General features: G+C 42.5%; 2 protein-coding genes across 7 annotated transcripts in view; both read left to right on the plus strand.

The window, feature by feature from the left end:
- Positions 1–25,650, plus strand: part of LOC109425258 (neurexin 1) — a 694,091-nt gene that overhangs the window by 381,185 nt on the left and 287,256 nt on the right. The window lies entirely within an intron of this gene.
- LOC109412278 (uncharacterized) lies at positions 11,898–13,416 on the plus strand. The gene is made up of 2 exons (XM_019685924.3): positions 11,898–13,070; positions 13,132–13,416. The coding sequence occupies exons 1-2, from the start codon at positions 12,114–12,116 to the stop codon at positions 13,369–13,371; spliced, it is 1,197 nt and encodes a 398-aa protein (XP_019541469.3). The 5' UTR covers positions 11,898–12,113; the 3' UTR covers positions 13,372–13,416.

The following is a 25,650-nucleotide window of genomic DNA, read 5'->3' on the forward strand; positions in this document are numbered from 1 at the left end:
TCTGAAACCGCCTTTTTGAGCTGTTGGAGAAGCGCAGTAGGCGTTGCCGCGTGCAGACGTGTTTTGATCTGCTCGTCTTATTTCGTTTGCGTTTGAAAGTTTTTTTTTTTTCTTCGCGATTCCGCTGACAGTTTGGCCGGTGCTACGCCATCCGGATGGCTCTTCCGCGGGTGAAAAAGTGTGAAATATGGATTTTGAGAAGATTTGTGTTCAAACATCCATGTTACTGAAGCAGCTGGCACCGCTACACCATCCGGAAGTGTTTTAGTGTCTTGTGCGTGATTGCATGCCGCTGGCAGGGTCGAAGTAGTTTTATCGTAATTTTTGGCGTTTTCGGCCGATCGGCCATTAGATTCGAGAATCGGTCGGTATTTACACCAAGCTATCAATGATTCGCGAGTGGTTCCAGAATCGAAAAGTGTGGCCTCATATTCATAATTCTATGAGAGGTCAAGTGACGTGTGTTCTAATGATGACTGAATGCGTGCGTGATGGTGGCGAGACGAGGAGCATGCCGAGCATGCCTATCTGCGCTGTTACGATGTTCCCACGGTGATGGCAGCGCTACCTTCGATGGATTCCGGTGAGAATGTTCTAATTATCGTTACTACAACAAATTGAACTAAATACGCGCCAGTTTCGAATTTACTTTTGAAACAGGAAGTGTGTTTGCATTATCATTATCCATTTGATAACGATAATGCACACATGCGGGGCTTGTTGTAAGTGAAAGTGGCCTCGGAATGGACGTGAGTAACCAGACATTCTGAAACGGGTCACTGGATCCCAACAGAGCTAGCACCTTTCAACTCCCGGGCTAAAGTTGATTTCAGTTGTGAGTGTGAAATTCCGTAAAAAACATACAGGCAACTGAAGACATCTTTCTTCCATAATACCACTGCCGGACAGTGGGAGTTGAATTGTACACACACACACACACACACTCTAAGTTGTTTTCTTCGAACTTGTGATGCTTTCTCGCAAAAAACTGAAGAACTTCTACTATAGGAAGCCGCAGAGCTTCCTGCCGGGAAGCCGCAGAGCTTCCTGCGGGAAAGCCGCAGAGCTTTCGGCCGCGAAGTCGCGGAGCTTCCTCTCGGGAAGCCGCAGAGCTTTCTGCCGGAAAGCCGCAGAGCTTCCTTCCGGGGAGCCGCAGAGCTTCCTTCCGGGAAGCCGCAGAGCTTTCTGCCGGGAAGTCGCAGAGCTTCTTCTCGGAAAGTCGCAGAGCTTCCTGCCGGGAAGCCGCAGAGCTTCCTTCCGGGGAGCCGCAGAGCTTCCTTCTGGGAAGCCGCAGAGCTTCCTTCCGGGGAGCCGCAGAGCTTCCTGCCGGGAAGCCGCAGAGCTTTCTGCCGGGAAGTCGCGGAGCTTCCTCTCGGGAAGTCGCAGAGCTTCCTGCCGGGAAGCCGCAGAACTTCCTGTAGGGAAGCCGCAGAACTTCCTTCCAGGAAGCCGCAGAGTTTCCTTCCGGGAAGCCGCAGAGCTTCCTTCCAGGAAGCCGCAGAGCTTCCTTCCGGGAAGCCGCAGAGCTTTCTGCCGGGAAGTCGCAGAGCTTCCTCTCGGAAAGTCGCAGACAGTGCCTGAAAAATTCAGCCCAATGATGTTCAATCAGTGCGAAAACGCACACAAATAAACGAATGCAGTCTCCCACCAACATGACACAGAGAATGAACATGACAAAGAGAAAGCAAGACAATGAGAGCGACGCCTCGTAGTGTAATCAACTGTAGCTGAAGCTCTGGTTTGATCTTCAGTCCGAGCTCGGTGAATATGAATATGACTTTTTTAATTTGGAAATGACTTTTTGTGATTTTAGGCTATGTAAGGCACGCAAATGTCGATACGTTGCCCTAATTCTAGTAATTATGCTTGTTTTAAGTGAATGGTATGCATCAGCAGCACTTTTTGCTTTTAAATCGTGCTTAAACCAAAAAATATCAATTGAAGATGAATATGCTGACTTTGAATATCAGTCCGTGGTAAAATTCAGCAGACAGCGAGCTAATGAATTTTTCATCGCTTGAACTTCAGAGAGTGGCGCAGGAGTTGTCGAGGCGATAATCAAAACAATAACAAATCTACGATGCAAGAGCCTCTTGGCGTCGGTTGGGATGACTGTAATTTGACAAATTAAGACACTGGTCGCAGAGCTTCCTGCCGGGAAGCCGCAGAGCTTCCTTCCGGGGAGCCGCAGAGCATCCTTCTGGGAAGCCGCAGAGCTTCCTTCCGGGGAGCCGCAGAGCTTCCTGCCGGGAAGCCGCAGAGCTTTCTGCCGGGAAGTCGCGGAGCTTCCTCTCGGGAAGCCGCAGAGTTTCCTTCCGGGAAGCCGCAGAGTTTCCTTCCGGGAAGCCGCAGAGCTTCCTTCCAGGAAGCCGCAGAGTTTCCTTCCGGGAAGCCGCAGAGCTTCCTTCCGGGAAGCCGCAGAGCTTCCTTCCGGGAAGCAGCAGAGCTTCCTCTCGGAAAGTCGCAGAGCTTCCTGCCGAGAAGCCGCAGAGCTTCCTTCCAGGAACAGGGTGGCCACCGAACCGGGAAAAAAGGGAAAATCGGGAAAAAGACGGGAATTCAGAACGACCGGGAAAAAAGCGGGAAAAAGCCGGGAATTTGAGATGATTACCGGGAAAATTATTGTTGAGAGAAATTTGGTGAACATATTTGAATTTTATTCAACTCATCGATAGTCTGTATAAGCAAGCTGAATTAAAATTATCGGTCAAGATCCTGTACAATCTTGTTTTTCTGGATTTTTTTATAATTCATCATCAAATTTGTGAAAAAAATTAGAACTTCAGCATCGTTTCAAACATAAAAAATTTCATAAAGGATCAACTCTTTCCATCCCACTATTTTGAACGACTATTTGTATGTCAAGAAAGCGTTTCCAAAAGTGATCGAACAAAACTTATTCTGAATTGGTAAAAATTTTTGAAATCAACGAAAAAGTTTTACAGTTGATTATTTATTAATAGTTTTACTTTTGAAACGTGTGTTGGTAGTTGGGTTTACCTAATGAGATTACAATTGTATTGTAAAAACTCGATGATGCTCTAGAGCAACCATGGGAAAGAGGGTTAAAATTAAAAATATTTAATATTGAAAGTGAATTTGAAGAGAAAGAATTGTGTCTTTCGATCAGAATGTATTGTGTTAAATATATTTAACATTTTTGACGAACTTGAGAAAAACGGATTTCTTTTTGCCTTTCTCGTACACCAAGGTGTACCGAAAGGCTATATGTTCACTCCAAAAACGAAAATTTGATAGAGCCCCCGGAGGGGTCAAGTGTTATATACCAATCGACTCAGCTCGACGAGTTGAGATGATGTCTGTGTGTATGTATGTGTTTGTGTATGTGTGTATGTATGTGTGTATGTGTGTGTGTTAAGGTGGCCCACACTTATATGAAAAACAAAAATTTCGAAAAATGCCAAGTCTTACCTCCTAAATCAGTTGTTTTGGACTCCCACAAGCTACGTTCAAAATTTGAGCAAAATCGGTTGAGCCTAAGGGGGCGCTCAAAACGCTTAAAGTTTGTATGGGAAAACTTGACCAAATGTATGCAGAAATTGTAAGTTTTCGAATTTTTCCGCTAGGTGGCGCTGTAAGCGTTCAATAATCAAACCCTTTGGGATTATTGTAGGTGACTATATGCCAAACAACTTTGTCGAAGACCGCGAAGTGATCCAACGTCTGAGAAAAAAGTTATACCCTAGGTAAAGTGAGGATACACTTGTTTTTCCAATACATGTAAAGGAATAATATCAATAATGAAATCTCAATACTTTGCCTCACTTTGCCTAGGGTATAACTTTTTTCACAGCCGTCGGATCACTTCGCGGTCTTCGACAAAGTTCTTTGACATATAGTCACCTACAATAATACCAAAGGGTTTATTGATTGAACACTTACAGCGCTACCTAGCGGCAAAATTCGAAAACTTAAAATTTCTGCATACATTTGGCCAAGTTTTCCCATACAAACTTCAAGCGTTTTGAGCGCCCCCTTAGGCTCAATCGATTTTGCTCAAATTTTGAACGTAGCTTGTGGGAGTTCAAAACAACTGATTTAGGAGGTAAGACTTGGCATTTTTCGAAATTTTTGTTTTTCATATAAGTGTGGGCCACCCTAGTGTGTGTATGTGTACAAAAAGGTCACCTCATTTTTAGATAGTAAATATGAACCGATTACAACGACCGATGGTACATTCAACGGGGTATATTGTCCCATTGTTTCCTATTGAAAATGGTTCAGATCGGTCCAGCCGTTCCGGAGTTATGGCCATTTAGGTGTTCCGGACCGGTACCCCAGGAAGGGGCCAAATATGAAAGTGGACCAAACCCATGCATGCGACCCATCAAACCACGGCATATTCGATGATTTAATGAACGGTAAGTAGGCAAATAATCTCAGACTATATCTGAGTCGGTAGTGTTCCGGAACCAGTTCAGGGTGTCCCGCCGGAAGTGGCCAAATAAAAAAGTGAACATAACCCATACATGCGACACGTCAAATTTCCGCTTTCTCTACAACCTGATGAATGGTGAGCAGGGAAATATTCTTAGAGCATATATGAACCGGTTGTGTTTCGGAACCGGTTCCAGATGTCCCACCGGGAGTGGTCAAATATAAAAGTGAACCAAACCCATGCATGCGGCACATCAAATCATCGCTTTTACTATAACATGATGAACGGAAAGCAGGAAATTAGTTTCAGACCATTTATGAACCGGTAGTGTTCCGGAACCGGTCCCGGGTGTCCCGCCGGAAGTGGCCTAATATAAAAGTGAACCAAACCCATGCATGCGACCCATCAAACCACGCTATTTTATATTATCAGTCTAACCGATCCCGGCCGAATGTAAAAGAGAACCAAACCAATATTCTTGACACATCAAATGGCTTTTAAAGTAACCTGATGAACGGTCAACAAGAAAAAAACTCATATCATATTTGGGAAAACTAGTAGTATCCCGCAATCGATTCCGGGTGTCCCTCCGATAGTGGTCAAATGTTGAAGGGAGCCAAACCCATACATGCGACACATCAAATCACGGCTTTTTTCATAACCTGATGAACGGTTTTTGAGAAAGTAGCCTCAGATTACGTTAGATACCAGCGCTAGTGTTCCACAACCGGTTTCAAGTGTGCGCAAAATTTTGATGAGACTGGAGGTCGTGCTCTGTAATGTGGTTGAAATTTGAATGGGATTTAGTAGAGGCAATTCAAATTACTTACATTTTTTTGGCAAATTTTACATGAATTTTGTAACCAATGATAACAAAATATATCCTGAAGCGTGCTGAAATGTTTTCGCCGAAGACCGCAAAGTGATCTACAAAAAAAGTTATATCCAAGCTTGCAATTGAGGGGGTTTGAAGCAAAGGGGTGTAAGTGTCAAAAACCCAGTTTCGAGTAAATGAAGTTTAAAGTTTTCGACCAAATTTTCATCCCATACAAAATGTATAAAGTTTCAAAATCAACCTAATTTTCTCTGATTTATGGTAATTTTTCTAATCATCGCAGAAACAATCTTAAAAAGTTCCTGAAAGCTTGAAATCTGAAGAATTTTAAGATATGCTCAGCTCAAAATCGACAAAATGGTCACTTACATCCCTTTGATTCTGGGCCCCTCAATTGTCGTCTTGATATGGATCGTCTTGATATGGATCTCTAGTGATGGTGAAGGTGGTTAAGCAGTCAACTGAGAGGTCTGATATTTTCAGCTCTGCCTTATACGTTGAACATAACCTCGGAATAAGTGCTATCAATAAGTTTCCCAATTCGATGATGACTTTGATAACATTTTTGCTTTTCTAAATCAAGTATTCTCAGAATTCAGAAAATTTTCGACTTGTGTCGACGCAAAGATCATTAGTATTAAGCAAGTCGCACAAATTCGTAGGTTATACAGTCCCAGACCGCTGTTATGATAATTGCATCCTTTCCGTTCGTAACCAAAGCACAGAAGTTTGGGGATGATCACTGACTAAGGCAAGATTGATTTCGTCAACGGAAAGATCATGCGTATTAGAGTGCGTCAACGTTGTATGGCGAAAATTAAATTTTGATCACATCAACCCGGAACAAAGATTTTCCAATCTATATTATCGTCCAGAACAACTGTGCAAAATGTAGAAACGATTGGTTGCGTACCCGTATTCCACATTGCGATTGAAATTTGTATGGAACTCAGTATGAGAAAACGTTCTTTTTTTTGCTTAAGTTGATTTTTTTGCCTAAAACTATGTAACTAATGACGTTGATGCATTGCCAAGGATATGCCGAAAAACTTTGTCTAAGATCGCTAAGTTATCCGACGCTTGTGGAAAAAGCTATACTCTTGTTTTGAGGTCAAAAATTGAGATTTTATTATTGTGATTGAAATAAGTATGGAATTTAGAATAGGAAAAGGTACTTTTTTTGCATTTTTCCCATAAATTGATTTTTTGAAACGATCTAACTAATGACGTTGAAGTTTAGACTAGGGTATGCCAAAAAACTTTGCCGAAGGCCGCCAAGTGATCCTACACTTGTGACAATAGCTATTCCGTGTAGATCGTCTGATGGTGCTTAATATTGCATATGTAAATGGATAAACATATGCAATATTAAGCACCATCAGACGATCTACACGGAATAGCTATTGTCACAAGTGTAGGATCACTTGGCGGCCTTCGGCAAAGTTTTTTGGCATACCCTAGTCTAAACTTCAACGTCATTAGTTAGATCGTTTCAAAAAATCAATTTATGGGAAAAATGCAAAAAAAGTACCTTTTCCTATTCTAAATTCCATACTAATTTCAATCACAATGCTGAAAACGGGGATGCAACCAATCGCTTCCCAATTTTGCAGTTTTTTTTGGACGCTAAAAGAAATCGAAAAAACTTTGTTCCAAAAAATCGATCCAGTCTAATGAGTATACGACGAGAAAGGCACTATCACCACTAGGTGGATTAATCTGTTTTTTTTTTTAAGTTTTTATTTTTGTGTATTTTAACTTAGATGCTAATTCTACACTCAAAAAAAACGGAATTAGATGTAATAGTTTTCAGAATATTATTGTAACCCCATTAGTTTTGGATTAACTACTAACTACTTGTTTTAATAGTGAAACCATTATCAAAACATCCAAAAAAATATTAATTTACAACTATTTTAAAGTTAGCCAATTTGCGGAAAATGTTGTTCAGGTATTTTTTGGGTACACTTTTTTGGCTGTTCAAAGTCGTAAGAAATAGATAATTAATACTTCATATATTTCTGGAAGCAAGCACGTGACTACGTGTTTAGTCCAAAATTGTTTTCAGACTTCTGTGATTAGAAACGTTTAAAATTGGACAAATTTATTTCGGCTCGTTTAAAGACTTGAATATCCAGAAAGCTGTTCAAGTAAAATTTAAGTATTCAGAAGCAGCGGAAGTACCAGCCAGGTTTTTCTGTTCAAATATTCACCTAATCTTCAAAAGGACCGTATTCCCAAAAACTTTTCTTCGATATATGTACTTCCAACAGAAAAAAATATTAGTATTAGGAGCTACACACTGTGATCCTAAAATCGATTCGTTTGATTGCATATTACTCGAATTACTCCACATCTGATGTAAAATGACTGGTGTAAAATTTGTTATAAGAATAAAACATATTTGTTCAAAATTACACTTGGTTTCAACTTTCTTTTCTTTATCCCCGCATTAGGGAGGAATTATCTAGAGAAAATTATGCTGCGTCCAATAATCTGAGCTTTTGTGGCGTGACTGAGAATATTTGTAATCATTGGTTGGTGATCATTCTTAAAAGACGGAGAGGGTAGAGTACTTCTTGATTGCAGTGTGCAGTTAAACTTAAACACGCAGAAAAAAGCATGGTAAAATCAAAAATATTTCAGGTAAACTCAAATAAATTGTCAATTTGTTCTGGCAACAAAAATAAAACTGTTTGGAGCAAATCGAACGTCACATTTGAAGCAAATTCAATCAATTTTTGAAACAAACATGTATCTTCTGACTGGTTATGTTAGAAATAAATGTAAAAATTTTTGTTTTTTTTTTTTTGTGGCAGGTCGGCCCTACGGAAATATTTGTTTTCCAATTAAATTTACAAAATTATTTCCTTCTCTAGGAAAATCCACTTCCCGCGTGGCACATTCAATGCCAACATCATGTAGATAACATACGCTCCCGAAATCAATGGGATTTCGTGGAAACTTTTGGTGAAACTTGCCTTTTTTGCAAGAGGAAATCTTGTTTGGTGATGCAGCTGGAACTTGAGAGTTTTGTTTATGTTCTCGACGGCGGAACGGGGGGCTCTTCAATGGATATTGTAGAAAACAATATGTAATTTAGTTTGTTTTAAAAATTAATATTTTAGTTATAAATATTTTATCAGTTTACCGAATAAACATGAATATTTTTGTTTCAAACGAACGAAATTTGTCTCCGTGAAGCTTGTTTTCACACTGCAAGAGTTTACGTAGAAGAATAGCTTGAAAAATCTTTATTCTTATCATTTAGAACGTTGTTGCAAGACAGTGCTAAACTGCCCCCACTCGCATAACAGTCCTATTTGCAAAAAGTAGGAATTGAGAAAACGGCATTTGAAGTTTGAAAACTTGTTTCCATATAAATCTTTGAAAAATCGCCAAAATTTGAAAAATATTTCGATCATCTCGAAACTTTCACAGATTGCTTTGCACATGAATATATAACTGTAAAAAATATTACAATCACTACAAAGTTGTTCAGTTTTGTGTTACGTAACACAAAAATCCATGATGGGACTGTTATGCGGGTACTTTTGATATGGGACGCTCATAACTTGGTATTTTTTCACACATTGACATAAAAATTCGTAATTTTTATTGTTGTTTTTGGAAGTACATCAAAAATGATGACTAATCATAACGTTAACTCAAAACTGATGAAAAGTCAAATGGGACTGTTATGCGAGTGGGGGCAGTAAAGCAGTTTGATTATTTTCAACTGTAAATCGTTCTTAAATATGGTTTATTGAGGAAAAGTATTAATATTTACTAGTTAAATGCAAAATTTTGAGTGGATTTTTTTACATTGTTCCAATTTTTACGTTAAACGAGAGTTGGGTGTTACATACTCCAAAAATGTCCATTTTGAAAAACCGGGAAAAGTTGAAAAATTGTACCGGGAAAACCGGGAAAAAGACGGGAATTCCAAAACTGAAATTGAGTGACCACCCTGCAGGAAGCCGCAGTTTCCTTCCGGGAAGCCGCAGAGCTTCCTTCCGGGGAGCCACAGAGCTTCCTTCTGGGAAGCCGCAGAGCTTCCTTCCGGGGAGCCGCAGAGCTTCCTGCCGGGAAGCCGCAGAGCTTTCTGCCGGGAAGTCGCGGAGCATTCTGCCGGGAAGTCGCGGAGCTTCCTCTCGGGAAGTCGCAGAGCTTCCTGCCGGGAAGCCGCAGAGCTTCCTGCCGGGAAGCCGCAGAGCTTCCTGCCGGGAAGCCGCAGAGCTTCCTGCCGGGAAGCCGCAGAGCTTCCTGCCGGGAAGCCGCAGAGCTTCCTGCCGGAAGCCGCAGAAATTCCTACCGGAATACTGCAGAGTTTTCTCCCGGGAAGCCGCAGAGCTTCCTCTCGGGAAGCCGCAGAGCTTCCTGCCGGGAAGCCGCAGAGCTTCCTGCTGGAAAGCCGCAGACTGTGTTAAGATAACAAAACAACTAGAAAGGCTGAATACTACATCACTCTTCAAACGCACATGTATTTACTCCTCGCATATTCACGACATAGGTATTGTAACTCTAATTAACACCATTTCTTGACACATCAATGAACACAATCGATTAGTTGGGTGGTATCTTCATTTGATTTGCTCCCTGACTACTCCAAAAAACTAATCATCACGGTGAACACCGAGTAAGCGAACCACAGTACTTGCCGGCAGGTGATCAACGACATCACGAAGAAGTTCCCGCAGGTGAACTCAACGCTCTTCTGTGCACGCTCCATCACGATCAGCATCATCTTGCGGAAGTCCTTGAATCGCCGAGCATACGCCCTGGAGTAGATCAGCTTATCCGGCCAGCCGGAACTGTACACCCGATGTCCTATGGATACCATCTGAAACGAGTGCGAGGTCGTGAGCGAAGAAGTCGTCAAATTGAATGGAATGACTCGCCTGATCATCCAGCCGGTCGCACACGAATCCATACAGGAGAAGATTCACCGAAGTGGCAAACACGCAGAAGGCAAAGAAAACGACGCCAATGCCGAAGCTTGTCTGAGTGAACACGTATACGAAGGCACCGACCGCAACCATCGTGAAGTAGGTCAGCAGCTGGATCAGCGAGTTGGTTTTCAGAAGATCACGCAAAGTGATCGTAACGCCGAGAAGAATCTGATGGCGAAGCGCGCAGCGTTTGAATGTGTTCTCCAAGGTGGTCCAGTTGTGTTCGGAATCCTCGTTGGATGGTTCAAGGGAACCAAGGTTGTCGAACATCTCTTCAAAGGCAGATCCAACCATGCGAAATTCTAGACCGAGAGCTGCTATGATCGAAGTTCCGACGATCAGTGCATAGCTGAAGACGAATGTAAGCGTGAACAGCGTGACTGGGTAGAACACGGAGTTGAGTTTTTCGATGGTGTCGTTTTCGTAGAAAGAGACCACCGATCCGGTGTGGCCTTTGATGATCCAGACTGTCATTGGGATGAGTTCTTGTACCAAGAAAATCAGCATGATCCAGTTGATGGTGCGAATGTGCTTGCGTCGCCGATGGTTCGGACAGCGTCGCTGTAGACCCATCAGGAAGATCCACATCAGTTTCAAATCGTGTCGATGGACTGCCAGTGAACCCCACATAACGAAGGAGAGCACACGAGTGGTGACAAGATAAACGGATCCGAGCTGTCCATCGAAACCGGTCGAGATGATGGCCATGGAGAGCGAAATGATTTCGAAGATCTGGTAGCTGACCGTGAAGCTCAGCAGGAAGTACTTGAGCGGACGAAGCGAATCCGCAGAACCGCCAGGGTTTTCCATGAAACCTGCCAAACGGTTGCAGAACGTCATCAGCACGAAACTGTTGTCGTTGTTGTTGAAGGCGTGGTACTTGGCTGCAACGAAACTTCTGACGGAGAGGAGCATTGCGTCGGGTTTGAAGGGCTGGATGCGACTGAGTTCACCCACCGTTGCAGAAGTGTGCACTTCCGTAGGGTGAAGAACAGATGGCGACTTTCCCACGTGCTCAGTGAGTTGTCGATTATGATTCGAATAATTGGAGGTGATTGGTAAAACTTTCTCAGCATAATTGGGGTAGTTTGTCTCAAGTATTGGAAACGAGGAGTCAACCCAGAAATTGATTAATTGCATCGTATTGTAGTTTGGAAATCTACTCTGCTAACGATAACCAACTTGACAAGTACAACTAGGTCAATCCACGTTTTGTTAACTGTAGAAATGATTGCTCATTGTACATGAACTGCAGCAAAAAATAGTCGAATACAGAAGACATCTAAGCGGAGCGAGTACTCTGTATTTCCTTCAGTACAAGAGTTCTTGAACTCTACCAATCATAGAACATGGACCCAATTACGTATCGGCTGATGACTTAGATATGCTAGCATTGGTGAGAAAGAGAAGGATAAAAGAGGGGGCACAGGCCCCTCTTGCATCCCACTCTTTCTCGTGTGTGTTTAGAAGACTGAGTAAGAAAAATGAAAAAGCTAGCTACGCCAATGTAAGCTAGGAGTCACCTGAGATCAAGACCACTTCAAAAAGCTGATGTTGTATGAGCGACGTACTGTATTGAGATGACGTACTGTAGACCATTGTGGGCTGCGGATTATGACATCCTGCTTGGAATACAGAACATTCAAAAGACCTACATTCCTGCTGCTGTCGTTATTCACTGCTAGACTGAATAGCCTCCTGAAACAGCTGTTGTCTTTGCCTAGTTGAAGACTGAAACATTGTTCAAACCAGAATTACAAAAATTACCGATTCAAGGTACGCGTCGAAGGTTATCCACCAGAAATAACCTTTAAGTTGAACCAAACTTATAATTTAGGTGAGAACTTGACCGTGTGTCGCCGTAAAGGTCATGGAATGAAGAATGCTGAGTTTCGACAGTTCTCCTTAGACAACCGCCGCAATCGCAATGATTTTCATCATCAAGACCTACTTCATCGGGAAGTACCGTAGCTTCCACCACAGCAACAACTGCTTCGTGGTGTTGATGTTCTGCAATCGTTTGATCGGATTTTGGGACAATCCGGGAACCGACCCGGACCGATTCCACCCGGTCAAACGAATCCTCATCAATTTCTCATTTATGTACGCTACGCTCGAAGTGATATCCGTAACTATGGCTATCAGGACTACCGGCTTCAATGAGAATGTCGGATCCTTGTTCCTAGTCATCGCCCGTCAATTTTGCCTTGCCATCTGGTGCTCCTTGGCTTTCAATCGCCAAGGGTTGAAGGAGATCTGGATCTATCTGCTGAGCGTCCAGCAAGATGCCGTCGACGACTCCCGTCACAAATACATCCGGTTCGTAAACTGGTTCACGCTCATGTTCCTGATTCTGAACTTGCTTCCCCTGATGGTATGGGTCATCAACGGTCAAATTGGATCACCACTTGCAGTCTTCGGAAGTCCTTGGTTAGACCGGCTCAATACAGTGCTCTACCCTGCCGCTGTTTTCCTGATCACACTCATGCTGTGCTACGCGATCATCATGACCCTTTCGATCATGTCGGCCTTCACTCTGGAGTTCCGCTTGCTTGGCATGGACTTCCAGCAAATCTTCGAGGAGGTGGAACCCCATGGCGAGATCATCGTCCAGCGCTGGATCAACCTGGAGAAGTCCTTCGGTCGCTGCGTCGAGCGCCACCAAACGCTGCTCAGCTTGACCGACTCGTTCCGGCAACTGCTGAAGACCAACTTCCTCATTCAGCTGGTCGTCAACTTCTGTCTTATTGTGTTGCACTTTTCCGTGTACGTACTGATGCAACGTCACGAAGTATCTGGATTTGCGTTCAGTGCCTTTGCCGTGATTGCCCTCATGATGAACATGCTGCTGTACGGATTCCTGTGCGATCAACTGGAGGAACAGGTGAGTTCATCCACGAATCATCGGGATCGCAAGCGATTGCCAACTTGAATCTTCTCCGCAGGTCCTCTCCATCAACCATCAGCTGTACTGCTCCGGCTGGACGGACAAGATGATCTACTCGAAAGCGTTCGCCCGCCGGTACAAGAACCTCCGGCAGACGATGCTGATCGTAATGGAGCGTACCCAGAAGAAGGTCGGCTTTACGTGCGGTAACTTTTTCGAGATGTCCTTGGTGACCTGCCGGAAGGTTCTGAGCTTTACCTATACGGTCGTGGCCGTGCTGACCAGTGTGCTGGAGTAATTTGCTGATTGGGGTAATTTGTGTACGTTGGTAATTGTGCAGCCAAGTGTGTAGCTATAGATCAAAATGAAATAGATGTTGTTGTTCTGAAACGAAACGAGTGGTTGTGCTTGCTGCGTCATCCGAACTGTTCGTGAGTATTAGGCTTCGACGATACCTCTGCGATTCTGATATTATCTTATTGGTTCAATGTATTGTGCATTCAATAGTGTTAAACAAATCTTGTAAACAGCCAACGGACATCATAACGTGACAAATTCAATGATCTAGGAGTTTAAATCACGAAATATGCAGCAGTAGCCCTCCATGGTTTTGTCATATGAACTGTACTTGAGTTCAGACCACGTTCCATGGAACCCCTCTAAAACTCTCTGAAACTCGCCGAAAATACCCTGAAACCCCTTGAGAAGCCTTACAACTCATCTAAACCCCCATGAAATACTTGGAAACTACTCCAAAACACACCTTTAGCCAACTAAAGCCCCTCTTAAATCCTAAAACTTCCCTGAAATACCCTGAAACCACTTGAAAATCCTTAAAACCCACATGCAACCCCCAAGAATCTCTCTGAAACTTTTCTTGAGCCTCTCCCTCCCTCTGAAGCCACTCTGAAACCCCATGAAACTCGGGAGCTGCCCTGAAGCCCCCTGAAAATCCCATAAAGCTCCGTGAAATCCCTCTGAAACCCAAAGAGACGAGCAAAAACAATCTATTAAATCTTCTTGTAACCCCTTGAAAGCCCTTAATGCCCACGAAACCCACTGAAAAACCTTAAAATGCTTTGAAACTTCTCTGAAACCCATTGAGGTCTCCGTAAACTTCTATTAAATCCTCCTTATGCCCATGGAACTCACTGAAACGCATTGAAACGCCTTGGAATCCCTCTGAAAGCCCCTGAGATCCACGAAAACTTCTTCTACAAACTCTTGAAGCCCCTAAGAGTGGCTAAAACCCCTCTAAAACTCCAGAATTGCATTAAAAGCTCTCTGAAATCACCTCTGAAGCCTGCAAACCTCGAAATTTCCTGAAGCCACACTCATTGAAATGCCCACCCCTCTCTCTGAAACATCAAAATCCCCTGGAATGTTTTGAAACCCCTTTAAACCATACCCCTGAAAATCTCGTGAAAACTCCTGAACCTTCCTGAAAACACCGGAAACTTTCCGGAAGTCCTTAAGCTTCTTGAAACCTCCAGAGTGCCTTAAAAATCTGATTTTTTAAATGCACTAAAATTCGCTGAAAACCCCCCTGAACCATTCTGAAACCCCCAGAAAACTTCTGAAATGCTTCGAAACTTCTCTGAAACACCTTCCAAAAGGTCCCGAAATTCCGGGAGCTGCCCTAAAACCCACTGAATACCGTACAGCTTCATAAACCACTCTGAAACCTACTGGTGCCGCGAAAAATTCCAACGAACCTCCTTAATCCCCCTGAGGCCCTTTGAAAGCCCATTAAGCCCACAAAACCCACTGAAATACCTTAGAATGCTTTGAAACAACTCTGAAATCTCCTGAAAGCTTCAGGAGTTCAACTTAATAATCTCCTGATGCCCCTTGGATCCCATTGAAACCCATGGAAACTAACTGAAATGCATTGAAACTGCTAAAAACCCCTCTGAAGGCCCCTAAGCCTTCTGTAAATATCTTCTTGAGCTTTTGAACCCCCTGAAACCGCATGAAGCTACTCTAAAACTCCCTGAAACGTCTTGATAACTTTCTGAATCTCTCTAAATCTCTCAATCTTGAAGTGATTTTCTTAAAATACCAAACGAGATCTCCTGAAGCTCCCCGAAACTCACTAAAATGCCTTGCAACTCCTCTAAACCACCGCTCTCTCCGAAACTTCGAAATCTCCTGAAACGCTTTGAAAACCCTTAAAGATCTGGTGAAAACTTCTGATGCTTCCTAAAAACACCGGAAACTTTCCGTAAGTCCTAAGGTCTCATGAGACCCTCTAATACGCCTAGAAACCCTTGAAACTCCATTTGAGTCCTGAAAGGCACTGAAATTCTCTGAAAACCCCATAAACTTGTTGAAATCTTCTGAAATGCTCCGGAGCTTCTCTGAAACACCTTCGAAAGTTCCATTGGAAGCCTCCGAAGCTTCCTGAAAATCCCGGTGTCCTTGTTGAAGCCTCTAATGAAGCCTCCTTAAATCCCCCTCAAGAGCTTTGAAATCAGCCTGAAATCCCCGTAATCCTCTCCTACATACTCCTAAAGGCCCTTGAAGATACTGGAAACCTCTCTGCAGCTCCTTTAAAAAAAACACTGAAGCTGCCTGAAAACCCCGGGAGCACCAACTGAAACCCCATGATACAGTCTTGACGACATGAAACGCTGTGATATCGATCTGACCCTAAAAATCTCAGGAATTCTCACCATCCCCTCCCCCCACCACAAACATCTCTGAAAACATGCTTTTGCCCCTCTGAAACTTCAAAATTCTCCGCAACACTTTGCAACTCATTTGAATCTAGCTGAAGCTCTCGTGAAAGTCCCCTGAAAGCTCCCTGGAAACCGAGGAAACTCTCCGAAAGTCCTGCAGTAAACCCCTTCCATCCCTCCACCTAAAGATATCGTGAAAGCTCCTGAAGCTTGCTGAAAACACCGAGAACTTTTCGGAAGTCCTGAAGCCTCAGCAATATGCCTTAAACCCCCTTTGAAACTCCATTTGAGTCGTGAAAGGCACAGAAATTCTCTGAAAATCCCATAACCCCTTCTAAAGCGCCCTGAAATCTTCAGAAATGCTTTGAACCAACTATGAAACACCTTCGAAAGATCTCTTGAAAACCTCTGAAGCTCCCTGGAAATCTCGGTAACCTTCCTGAAGTTCATATTTCATCATTGAAAACCATCTGAAACCCCCGTAAACCCCTCCAAAAGAATCCTAAGGGCCCCTGAAGTTCCTCGGAACCTCTCTTCTGATACACACTGCAGCAGCCTAAAAACCCCGGGAGCGCATACTGATGCCCCTTGAAACCGACCATGGATGACTTGAAACGCTGTGATACCCATCTGAACATCAGCGCTTTAAATCTTCCCCCTAAAGATCTTGTGAAAGCCCATGAAGCTTACGGATAACACCGTGAACTTTCCGAAAGCTCTGGAGCCTCATGAAACCCCATGGAATGCATTGAAATCCCTATGAATCTGCATCCTGAAAGGTACTGAAATTTTGTGATATCCCCATTAACCCCTTCCGAAACCCCCTCAAATTTTCTGTCATGCTTCGAAACGTCTCTGAAACAGGCGCAGTATCATAACGTCCGAGGCCATAAAGTCCCAGGACTTTATGGCGCATTTTTCCGGGGCATAACGTCCGAACTTGCAGATACGCCACGAAGTCCAAGGAAAGAAGGCACATAGGATATTATGACGCATCCAAACTTTTGGACGCTATTTCGCAAAAAAACGCGACTTAATGTCCGGGACTGTATGGCCTCGGACGTTGTGACCCGGCCCCTCTGAAACACCTTCGAAAGCTCTCTTGAAATCCTCAGATGCTACCTGAAAATCATGGCAATCTTCCAGAAGCCCCTAATGAAGGTTCCCTAAATCCCTCTCAAACGCCTTGCAAGCACTGAGCTCTTGAAGCCTATCGATGCCCACTGAAATTCTCCAGAGAGACACTGAAGCTGCTTGAAACCTCTGGGAAGCCCTACTGAACCCCCATGAAACCCCCTTGACATCTTGAAACGCTGTAATACTCATCCGAACACTCCCTGAAACTCCCCTCAAAACCCAGAATTTTTCTGAAAATCTCAAGAACTCTCCTGAAGCCCTCTGAATTTAACTGAAATGTCTAAAACCTCTCTGTAAACACGCTCCGCCCCCTCTAAAACTTTAAAATCCTCTGGAATGTCTTGCAACTCCTTCGAATGCCTCTGAAGCTCTCGTAAAAGTCCCCGATGCTTCTAGAAAACCCCCGGGCTCTCTCCGGAAATCCAAAAGCCTCATGAAGCCCCTTGAAACGCCTTGAAACTCCCCCTAAAGCCCTGAAACCCCCGTAAACTTCTCTAAAAACTCTGCCTGAAAACCCCTACTGTCTCGCGTTCTGGCCCACTTAGAAGGATTCTGTCTTTGACAAAGTTGCTCACAAGCCTACGAGCGAATACTGAGAAACAATTTTATTAGAGATTCACTCACTACGTGGCGCTAGTGTTGTAATGATCTATCAGTTTGATGTAAACGTCGTATATCTTGCGTTCTATTCCACTTAGGGAGATACTGCCTTCTCGCGTTCTGGACCACTTAGAAGTTTACTGTTTTCAGCAAAGTTGCTCAGAAAACTGAAAACTTTAACATAGAACACAATTTAGTTCAAGATTCACTCACTACGGGGCAGGGGTTTCTTTGAGAATTCCTTCAGCAATTATTCTAAAAATTCCTTCGGTAAAACTTTTTAAATTTTTTTATTGCAATTTCCTTAGAAAATTCTCTAAAATATTTGAGGCAACGACATTTGAAATCTTTTTCAGAAATTTCTTCTAGAATTTTTATGTCAGTCTCTTTGGAAATTCTTTTGACAATTTGTTTGAAAAATCCTTTAGAAATTACTTTAGGGATTTTTTTTCGACACTCTTCTGGAAACTTCTTCGCCAATTACAATTATCTTTCGAAGATTCTTCCAGGATTTATTTCAAAAATCCTACCAGGAAGTCCTTATAGTACTCTGCGTTTTGTTTTTCAAAAATTTCTCTCGAATATTTTAAAAAAATATCCTGATTTTTTTCTGGAAATTCCAGTGATTCAAGAAATTGCGCTAAGGATTCTATCGAAGATTCTTCCAGGAATTTATTAGGAATCCTTTCAGGAAGTCTTCAGAATCCTCGGAAATTTCTTCCAAAACTCTTCTTCTTTTTTTTTCTTTATGGCTCTACATCCGCACTGGGACTTGGCCTGCCTCGCTTCAACTTAGTGTCCTTTTGAGCATTTCCACAGTTATTAATTGAAGGGCTTTTTTTGCCTGCCATTGCATGAATTTGTATACTGTGAGGCAAGTACAATGATACTCTATGCCCAGGGAGTCGACAAAAAAAATTCCCGACCGGAACGGGAAATCGCCGTCTCCGGATTGGCGATCCATAGCCTTAACCATTAGGCTATCTGAAATCCCTCTTAGATCCCCTTATACCCCCGTAAACTTCACCTTAAAACTCTTGAAGCCCCCTGACACCATCTACAGCCCCTCTTAAACTTCTTGAAACCTCTCTGAAATCCCCTTTGAAGCTCTCTTTGAAGCACCTAAATTTTCCTGGAAAGCCCACGATTTCTCGTGAAGTCCTCCAAAATACTTTGAAACACCTCTGAATCACTCCTGTCTCTGAAACTTCGAAACCCCCTTTATTGCTTTGAACCTCATTTGAACCCTTCCTCTAAAAAATGCTCATGAACTTTCTTGAAAACACCGGGAAATGTCCGGAAGTCCGGCAACCTCACGAAGCCCTTTGAAACTGTGTGAAGAATTAGCCTAAGTTAAAATACACGAATAAAAAGAAATTAAAAAAAACCTTTGAAAGTCCATCTGAGTCCTGAAAGAACCTGAGATTCTTTGAAAACTCCATGTACTCTTGTGAAGCCTTTTGAAATCTTCTGGAATGCGTTGAAACTTCTCTTAAACTGCGAAGGTGTTTTGAAAGCCTCTGAAGCTCCTCGAGAATACCGATAACCTTCCTGAATCTCCTTATGAATCCAGCTTAAATCCCCCTCAACCACCTTGAAAGCCCTCTGAAGCCCCCGTAAACCTGATGACTCGTATGGGCCCCTGAAGCCCCTCTGAAGCTCTTATTAAAGGCACTAAAGCTGCCTGAAACTCCGAGACCCCTACTGAAGCCCCATAAAACCCACTAGGCGATACCCATCTCAGACCTCCTATTCGGAAGCTCTCCTTGAAGAGACAGAGTTTCCTTGAAAACCCTACGAACTCTCTTGACGCTCTCAGAAGCTCACTGCTATACCTCAAAACCCATCTGAACCACCCCTCTCTCTCTGAAACTTCGAAATCCCCTGGATCGCTTAAAAAAAGCTTTAAACCCTACCCCTAATGATCTCGTGAAAGTCCCTGAAGCATCCTGAAAACACTGCAAACTTCCAAGTCCTGTAGCCTCATGGAACCCCCTAAAACACCTAGAAAATTTTTGAAACTCCATCTGAGTCCTGAAAGGCACTTAAATTTTCTTAAAACCCCATGAGCCCTTCTGAATTTCCCTAAAGCTTTCTAATAAACACGCCTCTGAAACCCACGTCAACCTCTCTCAAAGACTCTAAAAAGCCCCTGAAGCTCTCCTGAGTAACAGTGAAGCTGCTCGAAAACCTCAGGATATTCATTTAAACACCTCTTTTCCCCTCCCACCCATCTTAAAGCTCTTCCTAAATCTCAAGAACTCTAGTGTAGTCCCCCAAAACTTACTGAAATGTATTGAAAACTCTCTGAAAAGACGCACCTCTTCCCTCTGAAACTTCAAAATCCCCTGGAACGCTTTTGCCCTGAAACCTCTTTGAAACGCTTTGATATCTGTTTTAATGCCCCTGAGACCCCCGAAAAATTCTTCTAAAAGCATTTGAAGCCCCCTGAAACCACCTGAAGCTTTACTAAAACTACCTGTAGCACCTGCATTCTCTCTGAAACCCCCTCCAAAGCTCTCTTTGTAGCTACAAAAATAATCCTGAAGGCCCCACAAACCCTCTTGAAGCCTCCTGAGAGTTTCTCAAATATCTTGAACCCCCTCTGAACCACCCCTCGCTATGTAAAACCAAAATATCCAGGACGGATTTGAATCCCCTTTGAATCCTTTTCCTAAAGATCTCGTGAAGCTTCCTGAAAACACCGTGAACTTTCCAGAAACCCTAAAGTCCCATAAAACCCCCTGAAACACCTTGAAATCCCTTTGAAACTCCATCTAGATCCCTCCCTGAATTTCTCTTAAAACCTCTTGAACCCTTCTGAAGTCCCCTGAAATCTTTTGAAATGCTTCGAAACTTTTCCAAAACACCTTCTGGCATCTGAAGCTCTCTGAAAATTCCGGTAACCTCCCTGAAGCCCCAAATGAAGCGTCCCAAAACCTTTGTGGGGGTTCGTGAAATCCTCTCTGAAGCTCTTTTTAGAGCACCCAAATGTTCCTGAAAACCCCACGACGTCTCGTGCAGACCTCCGAAACTTACTAAAATGTTTTGAAACCCCTCTGAAACATCTCTACGATATTTACTACGAAATCCCCCGAAACGCTTTGCCACCCCTTTTGAACCGTGCCACTAAATAACTCGTGAAAGCCCCTGAATATTATTGAAAACACCGAGAAATTTTCGGTAGTTCTGAAGCTTCATGAAACCCCATGAAACATCTTGAAGCCCTTTTGAAAGTCTATCAGAATCATGAATGGCCCTGGAATTCTCTGAAAACCCCATGAAACCTTTTTAAGCCTCCTGACATCTTCTGGAATTTTTCGAAACTTCTCTGAAACACCTCCAAAAGTTCTCTTGAAAGCCTTTGAAGCTCCCGTAAACCTTCGGTAGCAATCCAGAAGCTGCTAATGACCTAAAACAGCCTCTCTAAAGCCCCTTCAAATGCATTGAAACCTCTCTGAAGCCTCTTTAAACCCCTTAAGACTTCTACGGGCCCACAGTGGTAGAAATCGCGAAAAGCACGATCGTGGGCATTTTGAATGTTAAAATGTGAAAATAATATAATGTGATGCTTTGCAAAGTTGTTACATATTTTTAGGAGCAACTTGAGATAAGTTTTTTTTATAAGTTTACTCAAAAGTTGGATAAAAAATCTATTTTCTATGAAATCTCGATAACTAAATGGTGTCTCCGGCAAAGTTGTAGATAATATCATGCAGAAAAATGTTGCCAAGAACACTTTTGCTCTATCTATCTATCTATCTATCATCCAAAGCGTGGTATCTCTCATCGATACTTCCACCGGCAGCCGTACACACTGCAAAAATAACAAAAATAATGGGTAACTTTTTGTGGCGAGGAGTTCCTTTTCGCATACCAATGCACCAACTTGCTCGACCGCGAGAGAATGGAGGGTTGAAATTACAGCTTCTTGGCCTAAAATCCAAGGCATTGCTAGTGACTCGGCACTCACTCGAACGAAACAATCCGAACTATAATTGGCCTAGAATTTGGAAAAACATTGCCTCACCTCTCCTCACCTCTCAACAAAAAAGCGAGCTCTACATGATCGTCAACGAGAAAGGCTGCTACCGCAAACTCTACCATACCATCGGTCGGGCGGACGACGAAGTTTGTCAACACTGCAATAATGCCGTAGAGACAATCGTACACAAATATACCGAATGTCCTAGGGTAGTTCAGGCATGGAACGTTCTTCGACGGAAAGTGTCTACCGTAATCCCTGGAAGAAGACTACTCACTTTCGTGGACCTGCTAAGACCAGCATTGGACGGAATAGATCATACCAAATGGGCAATCATTCTTAAATTATTCATATCCTACATCAACTTCGTTAATAGTGTTCACGATAGAGTTGATGTGCAAGCGTTAGATTTTCATCTCTTTTGTGAAGTTTAAAACAATTATTATGTAATTATTTTTTAACTAACACGACCAATAAACGTTGTATTTAAAAAAAAAATAGAGCGGTATATAATAAATTTAGTATAAACAACCCCTTCAAACCTCGAAAAACCACTAAATCCTTTATATTTTAGGACGAGGTTTTCATGGCTTCTGATGTTATGTACACTTTACGATTCTACGATTCCTTTCCAGATTATTCCAGGGATTCCTTCAAGAATTCTCTCAGTAAGTCCTTGAAATCCTCGGAAATTCCCAAGGAAATTCCTTCAAAAGTTCCTCTTGAATACTTTTTTTGGAAAATCACCCAGGAATCTTGAAAATTCTAGTGATTCCTTTGAAGATTTTTCCATGAACTCCTTCAAGAATTCATTCGGGAAGTTTTTAGAACCCAGACGATTTATTTTTTCAAAGGCTGTTTTTTTACGAAATCTTCCAGAAATTACTTTGGAATTTCACAGATTCCAGGAATCTCTGTATGGCTTCTTTCAAAGTTTCTTCTAGGGATTATTATTGTTCCAGGAAGTCTTCAGCCTCCTCGGGAATTTATTCAAAAATCCTCTTGGGTTTTTTGTTTGGAAATTTTCCAGAAAGTCATTTCAAAATTTCAGTGATTCCGGGAATTCATCTAAGGATTCCTTCAATTCTATTTTGGGAATTCCAGTAATTCTAGGAATCCCTTCTAGGATTCTTGCAAAGATTCTTCCAGGGATTCTTTCAAGAATCCTTCCAGGAAGTCCTCAGAATCCTAGGGTATTTCTTAAAAAACTCCTCTCGATTTGCTTTTAATCATCCAGAAATTCCTTTGGAAATTACAGTGATTTCAGAAACTTCTCTAAGGATCCCCTTGAATATTTTTCGTCTTGATTATTTTTTTTTTTTGAAAATCTTTGAGAAGTTTCTTTGGAATTTCCAGTGATTCCAGGAATCCCTCTAGGGCTTCCTTCAAAAATTCTTCTTGGGATTCCTTCAAGAATCCTTCCAAGAAGTCTTAAGAATCCTTGGGAATTTCTTCAAAAAATCATTTTTTGGTAAATTTTCCAGAAATTCCTGTGAATCCAGGGATTCCTCTAAGGATTCTTTCAAATATTTTTTCTCTTGGATTTTTTTTTAATCTTTCAGAATTTCCAGGAATCCCTTCTAGGATTCTTTCGAAGATTCTTCCAGGGATTCCTTCAAGGATTCTCCCAGAAGGTCCTTAGAATCTTCGGGAATGGCTTCAAAGATTCATGAATTTTTTCTAACGATCTCTTCGAAGATTTTTCCAGGGATTTCTTCAAAAATCCTTCCAGGAAATCTTTGAAATCCTCGGAAATTTCTTCAGAAACTCCTCTTCATTTTTATTAATCTTTGCTTTGAAATTGCTTTGAAAATTCCAATGATTCCAGGCATTCTTCTAAGGATTCCATCGAAGATTCATCCCCGAATGGTCCACTGCACGAATATATTCTGGCCTGCTTACTCTCACCGAAAATTTGACGTTTGAGCGGTGCCGGCACCACCAAATTTTCCGTAAGAGTGAGCAGGCCAGAATATATTCGTGCAGTGGACCATGCCTTCAAGAATTTCTTCAGAAAGTCTTCAGTGTCCAGTGAAAATTCCTCTAAGAATTCTATAAAATATTTTTCCTCTTGGGTTTTTGTTTGGAAAATCTTTCAGAAATTCCTTTGAAAATTCCAGTAATTCCAGAAATCTTTTCTGGGATTGTTTAGAAGATTCTCTCAGGGATTTCTTCAAGAATCCTTTCAGGAAGCCCTCAGAATCCTCGTTCTCTGAATACTAGATCACTGAAAAAAGTGGTCAATTCAAAGCAAGTAGAGCATGACGTCTGTTTCTCTGTGATTTGACGAATTTAACACTAATGCCAGCTAGTGAACGAGTTTCAAACTGAAAGCATAAATGGTCCACTAAGGCTTCTCCTGATGATTAATATAACATAATAGCCCTAGCTACAGAATTTACGCCATCTAATGAACGAATTCCGACCCAAGGTGTCTAGCTAGTTCTGATTCTGTTCAACAAGTTTACCGATGATGGCATCCTTTGAGCTATTCAAGATACGACAGTACAACTATTTTACACAAACGCTACCTAGTGGACGAATTTTGAACTATAACTGCCACGATCAATTAGCTTATTAACTGTTGATCAATATTGCTGAAGATGGTACATTAGGGTGGCCCACACTTATATGAAAAACAAAAATTTCGAAAAATGCCAAGTCTTACCTCCTCAATCAGTTGTTTTGGACTCCCAGAAGCTACGTTCAAAATTTGAGCAAAATCGGTTGAGCCTAAGGGGGCGCTCAAAACGCTTGAAGTTTGTATGGGAAAACTTGGCCAAATGTATGCAGAAATTTTAAGTTTTCGAATTTTGCCGCTAGGTGGCGCTGTAAGCGTTCAATAAACAAACCCTTTGGTATTATTGTAGGTGACTATATGCCAGAGAACTTTGTTGAAGACCGCGAAGTGATCCGACGGCTGTGAAAAAAGTTATACCCTAGGCAAAGTGATGCAAAGTATTGAGATTTCATTATTGATATTATTCCTTTACATGTATTGGAAAAATAACAATAAAGTTTATCCTCACTTTTCCTAGGGTATAACTTTTTTCACAGACGTTGGATCACTTTGCGGTCTTCGACAAAGTAGTTTGGCATATAGTCACCTACAATAATAACAAAGGGTTTGATAATTGAACGCTTACAGCGCCACCTAGCGGCAAAATTCGAAAACATAAAATTTCTGCAAACATTTGGCCAAGTTTTCCCATACAAACTTCAAGCGTTTTGAGCGCCCCCTTAGGCTCAATCGATTTTACTCAAATTTTGAACGTAGCTTCTGGGAGTCCAAAACAACTGATTGAGGAGGTAAGACTTGGCATTTTTCAAAATTTTTGTTTTTCATATAAGTGTGGGCCACCTTAATGGTACATATTCACTAACTATTCGGGATATCGAAACACATGAGGTTGAAAATGGTTGACACAAGGTTATAGCTTATTCCTTAGCAATCACCATCGCTTAGAATTGATTATAGGTTCTCGGTGTGAATCTCACCAGCCGCAAACAATTACAAGAGTCACTGGCACTGATGAAAGTCAAAAGAAAGTTAAAACCAATTCAATTATCTACGAAGGTCACGAGAGTGCCACTGAACTTCATGTATAGAAGACGTGCGTCAGTTCAGTAGTTCCAAGCAGACCACCACCATGTTCAAATTCCTACTCTCCTTCAAAACCTTCCTCGTCAGGAAGTACCGAGCGTTCAACGCCAGCGATAACTCCTTCGTCATCATGATGTTCTGCAACCACTTCGTTGGCATCTTCGACAACCCAGATCCGGACTCGGCCAGACTTCGCCTCTTCAAGCGGTCCCTGCTCACGTTCGCTCTCCTGTACGTCGGTGCCGAATTTGTCTCCATGTGCCGCTTCAGAGCCTTCTCCATCCACCAGGATTACGGCATCCTGTTCATGACCTGCGGTAGACTGCTGTGCGTCTTCATGTGGAGCTCCCTGGCACTATACCATCAGGACCTGAAACGGTCCTGGATCTTCCTGCTGGACTCCCAACGGCGCACTCCCGATGATCGCCGGCGCAAGTTCATCCGCACCGCCAACAGGATCACACTGCTCTTCCTGATGCAGGACGTGCTGCCAATGGTGGTCTGGGCCATGAGCGGACACACCGAATCGCCACTCTCGCTCTACCAGGACGACCTGATCGATAAGGTCAA

The sequence above is a fragment of the Aedes albopictus genome, chromosome 1 (assembly GCF_035046485.1).
Source record: "Aedes albopictus strain Foshan chromosome 1, AalbF5, whole genome shotgun sequence".
In the NCBI taxonomy this organism is placed as follows: Eukaryota; Metazoa; Arthropoda; class Insecta; order Diptera; family Culicidae; genus Aedes; species Aedes albopictus.

Excerpts from the sequence above, each read along its gene's own strand:
- LOC109412278 (XM_019685924.3), top strand. The coding sequence starts at position 12,114 with ATGATTTTCATCATCAAGACCTACTTCATCGGGAAGTACCGTAGCTTC. Across the intron at positions 13,071-13,131 it reads GCGATCAACTGGAGGAACAG|GTCCTCTCCATCAACCATCA; the intron begins GTGAGTTCATCC and ends TCTTCTCCGCAG.